This window comes from Nansenia antarctica (assembly GCF_963989245.1).
Source record: "Nansenia antarctica genome assembly, chromosome: 5".
In the NCBI taxonomy this organism is placed as follows: Eukaryota; Metazoa; Chordata; class Actinopteri; order Argentiniformes; family Microstomatidae; genus Nansenia; species Nansenia antarctica.
Genome location: NC_137690.1, coordinates 9,474,929 through 9,488,821, shown reverse-complemented (window position 1 = coordinate 9,488,821; position 13,893 = coordinate 9,474,929). Strand labels below are relative to the sequence as shown.

Genomic DNA, 13,893 nt, shown 5'->3' with positions numbered 1-13,893 from the left:
ACACAGAGTGAAGTGAGCTTACGTTTCGTGCGCCACAGTTGACTTCTCGTTCGGAGAAAGAAGTGCGTGTGCTTTAGTTAGGGGATGATATTGGTCTGGTTTTTGAATGCCCACCTGTTGATGCAGCGCCACCCGACACATTGTGATGATGTAACAATAATAACATTATTATTATTATTATTATTATTACTAACATTGTTATTATTAACAATAACAATATTAACAAATAATATATTAAGAATAATGTAGAAAATGTATTTGTATTATTACTTTTATTATAATGTTTTAATAATGTTTACTAACGTGTTTTTATGAATTGTGTAGCCTATTTATAATAACAAAGTGGGCTCTGTATCATCATTTTTTGAGAGAAAGAGAGAGAGAGAGAGAGAGAGAGAGAGAGAGAGAGAGAGAGAGAGAGAGAGACACACACACACACACACACACACACACACACACACACACACACACACACACACACTGTATATATGCATTGATTACCTATAATTGAGGGGGCAAACATGGCATGCAATATTTTGCAAGACAACAGCTCCCCCGTCTGTTTGTTTGAACGCACCATGATCGCACGCTGTTGCTGGTTGCCTGTGCGGTTTTTTTCAACCGCATCTAAGTAGTAGCCTAGTTGTTGTAGAAAAACGTCTAAAAAAGAGATAATAAGAATATGAACTATAGATGCAACATGCTTATCTCAAGGATCGGAACCCCAAGCAGACACGGTAGGGGCCAGGTGTCTGGACGCTTCTGGAGCTCACCTGGACGTCTCCTCGACAGATGATCTCTTGAAATGACAGTGCGTGAGAATTATAAGGTTCTATCTCCGTTTAGGGCAGTTCAGAGATATTGATGAGCGTCAACGTTTTTACATTCCATTATGTTCTGTGAGATGGAACCTTTGTATTTTATGAATTACTAACTCAAAAATGTCAACATTTTAAAAATAACACCACACAGGCATTAATAAACACCTAATGGATCAGATTATGTAAAAAACTAAATTTTGACAAAAATGGAGATAGAACCTTAGAATTCTAACGTCACGAGTGCTTTTTTTTTTTTTTTAGCCCACTGCGTCATTCAAGATCCATGATACGTCACACATTTTCCACCAACCAGTCAAGTAAAGTTTATTACAGTAAGTAAGTGACAACAAGAGGCGACATCCACCGGCCGATGCTGCCTCGATCGTTCCGCTAAAACTCATGTCTTATGTTAAAACTGTGCCGACCCTTGCACGGGCAGGGGTGGATATTAATTTCAGAAGATTAAATGTTCTCTCCAACAACCGAAGGCTGCGGTCCACTGTCCCCTCCAGCCAGGCGCAGTCGGTGGACCCAGAGAATGACGCCCCCCCTGCACAGTGGGGGTCTCCGCGGCAGAGCAGAGGGGCTTCCACCTCCTCTAACAAGATCTCTATAGACTTTGAGCAGACCCAGGAAGCATACAAGAGCAAAGACACCTTAGAACTTCTCAGAAGTTTGGTGGTGTTTAAACTTTGCTCCTATGACATCCTGGTTGATAAGAACAAGGAGGTAGGCTACAGTAGTATGTTCTGTGTGTCTTCAACCTGCACCTGTATTTAACATTTCGTGACGTTAGAATTATAAGGTTCTATCTCCATTTTTGTCAAAATTGAGTTTTTTTTTACATAATCTGATCCATTAGGTGTTTATTAATGCCTGTGTGGTGTTATTTTTTTAAATGTTGAAATTTTTGAGTTAGTAATTCATCAAACACAAAGGTTCCATCTCACAGAACATAATGGAATGTAAAAACTATGACGCTCAATATCTCTGAACTACCCTAAACGGAGATAGAACCTTATAATTCTAAGCTCACGATTTGTTAGTGCTCTGCACAGCTTTATGTCTGGGTTTCATCTTTACAATGATGCCGATTCATAACTGGACTCACGTATAAACGTATAAATCACGTATAAACACTTATCTGTCCTTCAGTGAGCCTATCTACCTCACCATTGCTCACTCACTGCTCTCCTGTCATGTTACCACTGTTCGTTTTGCAGTGTGGATTAATTACCTCTCATTATAGAACAGGCTCCCCTCCCAGTGATTCTCATGTTAAGGTCATCACCTCAGAAACTGATAGCCTGTCAAATGTCACCGTTAGGTTATGTTTGCTATCAGTCAGTCGACAGTACTTACTTGTTGTGATATCACACACAGAGCATATATACTGCTGTTCTGGGACGCAGTTATGCTACAAATCCTGTTGTTTTGCTTTTAAAGCTTAACTCGGTGTGCAGTACATGCTCTCAGGTTCAGGCCCTAGTTAGCAGTTATTGACATTCCATGGATTGACCTAATCATGTGTGAAATTCTTGTTACCGTAATCTAGAGTAACATTACAAAATGCACCACCAATACACATTCAGTCCACCAAACACTGCAGCGTGTGTTTGAATGGGCTTCTGGGAAGTGCTATATTGTGTTATACAGCATTAACAAAGGCTTACTGTATGACCGCTAAAGAGTAAAGAGTGTCCCTCTATTTCCCCAGCTGATGGACCTGAGTAAGAAGCTGATGGGTAAGAAGGCATTTAAACAGTTCATGAAGATGACTTTCTATGGTCAGTTTGTGGCTGGAGAGGACTACAAGTCCATCAGGCCTCTGATCCAGAAGAACAGGTCCTTCGGAGTGGGGTCTATCTTGGACTACAGCGTAGAAGAGGATCTCACACAGGAGGAGGCTGAGAAAAAAGAGATGGAGTAAGTAAGTTGCTTCTTTACAAAGCTTGCACAGAGTCAACTATCCTCACAGAGTAAATTAACTTGAGTATGATTTTCCTCTCTGTTGGAACTGCCAGGAACAGGCTGTAATTTGATATCCGCTTCAGGACGTAAACGCATAATCCAGACCCCATTGGTCTATCTGGTCAAGGCCCTCCTTGTCTGATTGGCTGGCTGTCTGGCCTGTGAGGAACTCTCACGCTTCAGGAATTTTGTCACATGAGCAACACAAGTCAGAGACATTATGATCCCTGTCAGGCCAGGACAAATATTATGCAACGCGTCCCAGAGGAGAGCCTTACTGTGGTTGAAGTCAGGGTACCATGTACTCTGTCACAGGTCAATTCATTTGGTCTGAATTTTGACTAGAATAGATTAGAACAACATCATTTAATGAATTAATTAATTGTTGTCCTATTCAAATTAAAGTTCTCTCAATCTGAGAGTCACATTCAAGCAAAGGTCAGAGAGGGTGAGATAAGAAGGCCAGTTACATCATCAGGCGATAGTTTTTTTCAGAACAGTCAGTTGATTAAGCTCGTGTTGACTCAGAACAATGGCTTGGCAGAGATCTTGTTTCATATGCAAACAGCTCAGCTCTGCGCCAGAAACCGGCTGTATTATTCCTGAGAGTAATATAAAATACAAGCTAGTCACATGTATGCAGTGACCTTCTTACCTGTACATCATTGACAGGGATTTAGTCTCTCAGTGATTCCTTATTAAGTGAAACATAATACCTCCATGAACCAGCAGAGGCAGGGGGAGGTAGAAATCAGAGGACAGGCTCATTCCCTCCCTCGCATTACATTTACATTTGACATTTTTGGCATTTAGCAGACGCCTTATTCCAAAGCGACTTACAATCAATACATTTGAATACTAAGCATGAGAATCATCAGTCCACCATTCGTAGCAGGAAGAGTAATTCAGCTCAGGCCCGGGGCCATTGATAGAAGGAAAAACGTTCTCCTATCACCTTCTTCTAAAACCTTTTTTTTTGTTTTTATTACACTGGAGAAACAGAGAAACAGTACAAGGGGGACAATACAAGTGTTTAGGGACACAGTAGAGGGGAAAGCGGGTGTCTTTAGGAGACGTAGTGCTGAGGGGCAGCATTACTACAATGAGCCTGTCCTGTGCCTCCGGCAGCCTCCGCAGCCATATTAGGACAATACAGCCAGCTCAGTGATCAGAGTGCACAGTTTGAGGTTTCATCTTTGTTGGGGGTATCGGGTTTGTCTGTAGTATGTCTGCCTTAAACCATTAACACACATATGTCTATAAAATCCCCTGTCTGGCTTCATCCATGTTCGTATATGCAGACCTATAGCTCATAAGGCAGGACAATGCTGGCCCAGTTCACTGCAAGACAGCGATGTTTTGACCGGCACTTCGCCGTCCTGTCCAGACAATTCTAGTGGTCAGCAACTCAGCCGCAGCAGTAGAGAGTGATACTAGACCTTCCACGGATGAGGATGTCTGGTACTCGTAGCCCCAAGCATCCTATCATCAATTCCACTTCCACACGCGCATGCACGCATGCAGGCATGCACACACACACACACACACACACACACACACACACACGCACACACACACACAGACACAGACACACACACACACACACACACACAGACACACATACAAACACTCAAAAGCACACTCGCACACACACGCACGCACACACACGCACGCACGCACACACACGCACGCACACACACACACACACACACACACACACACACACACACACACACACACACACACAGACACAGACACAGACACAGACACAGACACAGACACAGACACACACACACACACACACACACACACACACACACACACACACACACACACACACACACACACACACACAGGGAGAAGCAACCTTTTCTTTTGTGTCAGTAACCTTTACACACTTTACTGTTTATCCATTCACTTAAAGCCTTTGACAGAACAACAAAAAAACTTAGCACCAGCTTTACAGCTCACTTGGCGCTATTGTTGCGAGCGAATAAGGGCAGTTTCCCCGGGGAAACTTGGCTAAGCCATCCAGCTTGTGTTCCAAACATAGAATCAGATATAGTGACCTGTTGGTACACGCCAACAATACTGTCAACAATGCTTTCCGCTGAAGCCCTCTCTGCATTTGCCTCGCAACTTACTTTGTTATTATAGTATTACCGCTTTTCGAGGTTGCATTTACGGTTTCAGGATAAACAGTTCGGCGCTTTAAGTTATGAGGACTTTGTGTAAGTCAATGCGGTAGGCTACAACAGCACACACACACACACACACACACACACACACACACACACACACACACACACACACACACAGACACACACACACACACACACACACACACACACACACACACACACACACACACACACACACACACACACACTGAGGGCTATATCTGAACTGTGGGCAGTCTTACGTAACCCAACCACGGGTGCTGTCGGGGGGTGCTGGCGGTGGTGCATAGGGGGTGTGTCTGAAATATTAGTGCTATTTTCAAGACCAGATTATTCAGAGCTCCTGATGGCACTCGATTTACTTAGGGTCATGAACACACCTCTATTCAACACTACTCCACCCACATGACTGCAGGCGTGACAGTGCTCCAGCGCAGTGGTATTTTCACCTGTTACAGCCAACACAAATTGCCAGCATGCCTGCATTTGGACTTGCATCTGTTTTGTGCCAACCAACAGTAGAGCCCTGAGCATTGAGGATTGATCATGCTGATAGCAGAGCAGAGAAGGCCGTAGAGAAGCCGGGACAGGACGGGAAATCTCAGTATTCAACCCTACACACACACACACACACACACACACACACACACACACACACACACACACACACACACACACACACACTGATATCTATTCTGCCTTCTGTTTAGTATCGTCATGTGTGAGGTCAGCTCCACAGTGTCTGTGTCTGGCTTTAGAACACATCCAGCTGTATATGGTAGCTTGCCACGATTGGTGTGTGAATGTGTGTGTGTGTGAATGGGTGAATGAGAGGCCATTGTAATAAGGAATAAGGAATAAGGTGCTATATAAGTGCAGTCCATTTACAGTGGTAATACAGCTCATGGAATGGGGCTATGTATAGACATGGAATAGAGTTTGATGTGCCAGCTTTCACTAAGTCATTGAGTGTTGTTTGTGTGTATCTGCCTGCTCTATATACCTATAGTGTAAAAAAAACATCTTTAAATATGATTGTAATAATGCCTTTCTTTCTTTTCATTGTCAGCTCGTGTGTGTCTGCTGCAGAAAAAGAAAACTTAGGTAAGTTGGCTTGTTTTGTTCTCATTTGAGCCTTAAATGATGTAACCGGATGCAATAGAGGATGCAAATGTGTTTTCTGAACCCTAGGCGCGGACCACAGAGAGAAAAAGTACAAAGCTCACCGGCAGTTTGGGGACCGCCGAGGGGGCGTGACTAGCGCCCGCACGTATTTCTACGCTGACGAGGCCAAGTGTGACCAACACATGGAGACCTTCATGAAGTGCATCAAAGCATCTGGTACAGATGGCCTACAGAAAAATCTGCTCCATTCATTCACTGTAAAAATACTACATGGAGTATTTTTTGTTTTTATTCAGTGATATTCTCTAGAGAATAATACATTACGCACATGGTATTTTCTTGGCATTGTCACAATGAATTCCAAATTGTTATTCAGCAAAATATACCCTGTCTATGTAACCTTTGGACATCACCATGCAAATGCATTGCATTCCCAATACTAGGAATATATATTACTCTGTGGCTCAGTTTTTAGAGCATTGTGCTAACAACACATAGGTTGTGGGTTTGATTCCTGCTGGGACCACTGAAATAATATATATATATATATATATATATATTATAATATAATATTATATATAATATTATATATTATATTATATTATATTATTATTATTATTATTATTATTATTATTAATAATATTATTATATTATATTATATATTATGATATTATATTATATATAATAAATAATAAATGATATTATATATACATTTACATACTGAAATGTATGCACTCACTGCAATGAGTCAGCTAAATGGCATATACTATATAAATGTATATGTATACTAGGAATGCATATTGCTTTTTTATTTATTCATGTGAGTGTGGCTTAAGCTAAGCATGTGTGACCCCATAGGTGGCAGTTCGGTGGATGGCTTCTCCGCCATCAAGATGACTGCACTGGGACGACCTCAGTTCCTGGTACGTAGATGGGGTGAACTTGGGACCAGCCTGTCAATTTAGCTGATGGGGATGGCGATTGACGATGATGGTTTAAGTACTGTTAAGGCAGCAGGTAGCCTAGAGATTAGAGAGGCCGGCCAGAAATCGAAAGGTGCCGGATGTGAGCTGGCGACTGGAGGCCTTACTGGCATGATATCTAAGGTATCCTATACCACCACTGCCGTTGTGCCCTTGAGCAAGGCACTTAACCCCTAAACTGCTCCAGAGTTACCTGACGGGGGGCTGACCCAGAGCGCTGTTCTCCCTAGGAGTGTGCTGTACTGTGCTGTACTGTGCTGTGTGTGTGTGCTGTCTCAGGTGGGGGCGTGTGCAAAAAAGATTTCCCCCCCAGGGGTCAATAAAAGTATGTCTTATCTTATCTTACATCTTTCATAAGTATTAATACCCATCTCCGTCTAAAGCTGCAGTTCTCAGAAGTACTGGTGAAGTGGAGGCGGTTTTTCAGCTATCTGGCTGCGCTGCAGGGGAAAGAGGCCATGGAAGCACTGGAGCAGAAGCTGGAGCTGGCACCACTCCAGGTGAACATTTGGCTTGGATATCATGTTCTGTTTGCATAATGCCATCCATTTGGATATCATGTTCTGTTTGCATGATGCCATGTAGCCTACTGTATGTACTAGGTTGTCTATATACTGGATTCTGGTATAAAGCCTCTATAATGCATATTATGGCTGATCTTATGGTGCGTGTATGTACTGTCAGTAAATTGTGACAGAATGCATTGTATTCCATATAGGAGTCTCTAACCAGTCTTGGTGCCAAAGGGGACTTCCATGGCTGGTTCACTGGGGAGAAACAAGGATCCTCAGGGTAAGTACTTTCAGAGTACTACAGTAGATCAGAATCTGGTATTTCTTTACAGTTTATTTTCCGATTGCTAAGACGCAGTGTTCAAAACCGAAGTCACATTGTCAAAACTCTTCATACAGTCAGCGAAGAAGTCCATGTGGACCAAACTGAGACTCATGTTACATTGCTTTCACACAGAATGCATTCAGTGACCACATTCTCCAAAATCCATGAACTCCACTCTCTCATTCAAACTCCACCACCTGCAAAACACTATGTATTTGCAACACATTTGTTCAAATGTAACACACTGTGTTCAAAACGAACGTGAAGAACACATTCAAAACAGAATGATTGGTTGCATTTTGGCAGTAATCATATTGAAATGTCTAGAAAATATTTGCAGAATATATACAATGAAATGAAAAAGACTAGATGCATTGCCAGGGAAGACATTAGATGTGACCAGATGCAGACCAGAGGGTGGACTTGAACCCTCAGGAGTGAGACTTTTTTTTTTTGTCCACAGATCACAACTGGTGTTCCATACTTTCTTTAAGACACTGACTCCTCATAAACACAATGCAGAGTAAATATGTTAAACAGTGTTAAACTTGACTTCATAAAAGTATTGTCCTCTCTAAAGGCTTGGTTCTGTTCCCCACTAGATCCATTGATATGCTGGACTGGAACAGCCTGATTGATGACAGAACAAATATATCTGATCTGCTAGTTGTCCCAAACTTAGAGGTAAGAAACAGGCATGGTAATGAAACTAGGAGATAAGCGAAACATCACTGTAGATAATCTAACGTGTTATATAAAAGTGGAGAAGTGCTTGCTATGACTTAGTGTGCCTCAGGTGTGTGTGTGTGTGTGTGTGTGTGTGTGTGTGTGTGTGTGTGTGTGTGTGTGTGAGTGTGAGTGTGAGTCTCTGTGTGTGTGTGAGTTTGAGTGTGAGTGTGAGTGTGAGTATGTGTGTGTGTGTCTGTGTGTATGAGTGTGAGTGTGAGTGTGTGTGTCTGTGTGTGATGATGTCTTGTGTTTCACTAGACGGGGCAGCTGGAGCCACTGCTCAACAAGTTCACAGAGCAAGAGGAGAAACAGATGAAGAGGATGATACAGAGGATGGATGTCTTGGCTAAGGTAAACACTAAGTAGCAGATGGGCTCTTAATGCTGAAATGGACAGCCCATCTGTGCACTCATAGAATGGATTAATGGATCTACCTAGAACCATTAGAGAGGTTTCTATATGGCAGCAGAAAGGCTTCCTCTAAGGGTTATCTACGGAGCCCCCCTGGGGTCACATGGTAGAAAAAAAACATTTGATGTGTGAATCCGTTCCCTCGGTTTTGTAATTCGTTCCCTCTGTTTAGTAATCCGTTCCCTCTGTTTAGTAATCCGTTCCCTCTGTTTAGTAATCAGTTCCCTCGGTTTAGTAATTCGTTAGGGTTAGGGTTAGGGTTAGGTTAGGCCCTACGAGCCAGAACGATCGCAAGGATTCTAACCCTAACCCTAACCCTAATCCTTGCGATCATTCTGGCTCGTAGGGCCTAACCCTAACCCTAACCATAACCATAACCCTAACCGTAACGAATTACTAAACAGAGGGAACGGATTACTAAACCGAGGGAACGAATTACAAAACCGAGGGAACGGATTCACACATCAAATATTTTTTTCTCCACCATGTGACCCCAGGGGGGCTCCGTAGTTATCTCCTACAGGGAAAACCGAAGAACCCTTTTTTTTCTATGTCTGATGTGGTACGTGACGAGGCTCTGTCTCTGTGTTAAAGTATGCGGAAGAGCACAATGTTCGCCTCATGGTCGATGCTGAGCAGACATACTTCCAGCCGGCCATCAGCAGACTGACTGTGGCGATGCAGAGGATCTTCAACAGAGACAAGCCTGTCATCTTCAACACCTACCAGTGCTACCTCAAGGTATTACATTTGAACATTGAAGTCGTTTCAGCAGCAACGATTTTATCTGAAGCAACTTACATTACAAGTAATTAAAAACCTTTGAGAGGAACAAGTGCCGTTGGCAGTCACAATGCAAGAGATAAGAAGAAAATAGATGGCTAGATTTGGCAGCTCCTGCCAGCAGATGATGTGCTCATTCATCGTGGACAGAGAGAGGCAATCAGTGAGAAAGTAGTACTAGTGTAATGTAGTACTACTGTACTATATAAACAGTGACATTGTGCGCTCTCCTCTCCCTCCAGGAGGCCTATGATAACGTGACCATGGACGTAGAGTTGGCACGGCGTGAGGGCTGGTTCTTTGGTGCCAAGCTAGTACGCGGGGCCTACATGCACCAGGAGAGGGCCAGGGCTGAGGAGATTGGCTACGAGGACCCCATCAACCCTGACTATGAGACCACCAATATAATGTACCACAGGTGGGGGGACGAGTCTGGCCGATTCAGTTGATACTCACTACACTCTACTCTATACAAATACTGGCTTTACCTAGAATATAGGTTTTACTTCAATGGATTAGTGAGTAACGATTGTAAATACGTATTCACTCATAATTTAGCCAATATTATACTAATATACAGTAGCCTGTATCCCAAATCATACATCAACATCTCAATACAATCTATTTTTTGACTGTGTGTCCCTAGAAGAGTATTCTCTTAGCTATTATTAGACACATCCTTGACGTCGTATAGGATCATGTAGGGCACATCTGTGTCCCAGCTGCATCCTGGGGTGGGGCCGCGACAACTGCCGTCCTCACCACTGTCATGTCTGTGTGAAGGTGTCTGGACTACGTGATGGAAGAGATCGGGCTCAACAGAAATGCCAATGTCATGGTAGCTTCACACAACGAGGACACGGTGAAGCACACCCTTAGGAGGTAAGGCTCAATTATCGCCTCCTCAGACACTGTGGGTGACATCGCTCTGACAGCTGCCAGCCCCCATGATACAGCCTGCTATGATACAACACCTTTCTGGGAGTCCCCCAGCACTGTACATTGGACGGGGGTAACTCACTCCAACAACTACAACTACAATCGTCATATCGGATGTTTCCATATGACTAGCAAAAGGGGTCCAAAAGGAAATGGCTAGTTTCATGGGCTGTCTACATCACTATGACAGCAGCTGGTGAAACCCGGGAACGACCGACGGACCGTTAAGACTTTCATTCCGAATATTTTACATTTTGATTGGTTGCCGACTTGTTCCCGGTTTCACCAGTTGCTGTCGCATATACAGTACAAAGATAAGTGTGATACTACGGTAACTATGTCTTTCCCATCTCGTTCATGTAACTTATAGGATGATGGAGCTGGATCTAATTCCCACAGAGAACCATATCTACTTTGGCCAGCTGCTAGGCATGTGTGACCAGATCAGCTTCCCATTGGGTGAGTGAGACACCCACACGGATGCACACATGCGCACGCACGCACGCACGCACGCACGCACGCAGGCACGCAGGCACGCACGCACGCACGCACGCACGCACGCACGCACGCACGCACGCACGCACGCACGCACACACACACACACACACACACACACACACACACACACACACACACACACACACACACATACAGAGAGACAGTGACTGACATAGACACAGACAGTGTGAGTTCAAACCATTGACCTCTGTCAATAGAAGTCTCTTGGTTGGATGACCCTGTCTGGTTTCCATTAGATTAGTATTGGCAGTATCTCAAAAGCCATCAGATGTTTGTGTTCACCTTGCAGCAACACAACACGCACCCCCTGACCCCGTGGCGTGTGTTGTACATGTGGCAGTCGGCTGCTACTCAGTGGGACTTGGAACATGACCCTCCCTATTGGCAAACCGCTCAAAACTGTTCTTGGCTCACCTTACGTGCTCTAGTTCATCAGTCTAACACACTACAGTCAATTATAGACTCAATTATAGACTCTGAAATCATTAGTATCTCAGTGGATTGCCTTGTGCTAACTAGTGAAATCACTAGGCCCAGTCATTTGGTTGCACTTAAAAAACCTGCCTCAGGGGCGCTTAGGTGGCGTAGCGGGTTAAGCGTTGACCATGTAACCGCAGGTTCGCTGGTTCGATTCCGGCCGGGGACATATCCTGCATGTCATCCCTCCTCTCTCTCTCACCCATCCTTCCTGTCTAAATCTCTACTGTATCTGTCAATAAAAATGAAAAATATGAGTGGGACTGCCCCACTCCGAGAAAAAATAACAACAAAAAAACCTGCCTCACCTCTACCTTCTACCCCTCTGTTCCTCCCTCCCTCCCTCCCTCCAGGCCAGGCAGGGTTCCCCGTGTATAAGTATGTTCCCTACGGACCCGTGGACGAGGTCATCCCTTACCTGTCGCGCCGTGCCCAGGAGAACAGAGGCTTCATGAAGGGCTCGACGAGAGAGAGAGAGCTGCTTTGGAAGGAGCTGAAACGCAGGCTGGTCTCTGGGGAAGTCTTCTACAAGCCTGCCGCCTTTTGAGTGGACAACAAGAAGTTGTAAAAGTACATTTCTCTCTACTCTTTTTTTTTCTTCTGTTTATCTGTTGCTCACACTATGTCACTCTATAGCTCCCTCTTCCTCCTCCATCTCTATTCCGCCTCTCTCCTCTCCTTCTTTGTCTTGTGCTGACTAACAGTTTTTTTTTTCTCTCTCTGTTTTGCTTCATCCCTTCAACTCTCATTACTCTTTCCTTCGTCCTTCTTTCCCTACTTCTGTCTTCATCCCACTTACCCTCTCTCTTCATCTCTCTCTCGCCCTCTCCTTTTCTCTCTCTCTCTCTCTCTCTCTCTCTCTCTCTCTCTCCTTCTCTTATTCTCTCCTTCTCTAAGCATTCCTCTTTGTGTCCTCTCAGCATCCATAGAGCCCTGCGTTCATCATATGGGCATCTTTACTACTCCATAAGGGCTCCCTAAAATGTCAGGCAGCCCGAGTCAGCCGCCCATTTCATTGGTCTATTTATCTTTCAGAGGGACAACAATAATAACAATAGCAGGCTTGATTTAAATAGCAGTAAATATCCATCAATATCCCCCTTTCTGTCTGTAATGGTCTTGATTCAAGGATACAAACACCCCAAGGAGTGCTTATGTATATTTTGAGCAGTATGTTTTCACAGGTAGTACAGTATCTTAGTGTAGTTTTGAGAATGATATTGCTGTATACATCATAAGTATACTTACTTGTCCACACACCAGGTGCCTCTCTGTATTGTATTGGATGTTATACTGGCAAAGCTGCTTTCAGACAGAATTAAATTCACTGTATTTTAGTGTTAGTATTTTAATCAATCGGAGAGTTCTATGTAAATGTGAATGCAAATCCTGTCTCATCACGTGCTGATTGATCATAAATGGCTATAAAGGAACATGTAGAAAATGCACTGAGGCTTGAACTAACAAGACAATTGAGTGTTTGAGTGTTTAAGTTGCTTCAATGGAGAAATTAAAAAGACATTCTCTTTTGATTAGCAATACTGTGGTGGTTTTCTGTGATAATTGTGAGCCTTAGCCTGCCTCATTACTAACAGACAATTAATGTTTCAGTCAGTAATAACGATTCAATGTTAAGTCAGTAACTAATTAGGTTTCACAATGCTTATCACCCTGCACATCTGTGACAGTCACCCATGATACTGTGTTCTGCAATTTTACTGTGTTGCATTAGGAATAAAAAAACATATTTTTGAACTTTGCTTTATTCATAGGAATAAAATGTATTTTTGAAGGTTGGGTTTTGTTTTATTCATAGAGTTCCCTTGCTGTCTCACCATGTGACACAAACGATTAGCCAAGGTTACTACTTCTGATTCTAAGTAAAGACATTTTTGCCGGCACTTAGCATAAATGACATCTAGGTTTATGTCTTCAAAGTGTATTACAGTAATAGGCCTACTGTTACAGCATCACTGTCAAATCAGGGCTTTCCCCAATTTGGGTGAAATAAAGACTGCGACAGGGCCGCCCCAGAGAGCTGCTGGGGAAGGATATTTACCCTGAATCAGTTGGTGGCGATTAACTATACAGTAAATTGTAATGTGATGTGAATGTTGA

At 43.4% G+C, this 13,893-nt stretch overlaps 1 protein-coding gene across 1 annotated transcript; it reads left to right on the top strand.

Annotated features, from left to right (window-relative positions):
* Nucleotides 1-1,220: 1,220 nt before the first annotated feature.
* Nucleotides 1,221-13,463, top strand: prodhb (proline dehydrogenase (oxidase) 1b; the record flags this gene model as incomplete). The annotated part of the gene is made up of 14 exons (XM_080532345.1): nucleotides 1,221-1,550; nucleotides 2,539-2,747; nucleotides 6,042-6,076; nucleotides 6,164-6,313; nucleotides 6,956-7,020; nucleotides 7,464-7,580; nucleotides 7,799-7,872; nucleotides 8,520-8,601; nucleotides 8,905-8,997; nucleotides 9,652-9,798; nucleotides 10,083-10,258; nucleotides 10,624-10,722; nucleotides 11,150-11,238; nucleotides 12,129-13,463. The coding sequence occupies 14 exons, from the start codon at nucleotides 1,221-1,223 to the stop codon at nucleotides 12,320-12,322; spliced, it is 1,860 nt and encodes a 619-aa protein (XP_080388471.1). The 3' UTR covers nucleotides 12,323-13,463.
* Nucleotides 13,464-13,893: the final 430 nt, after the last annotated feature.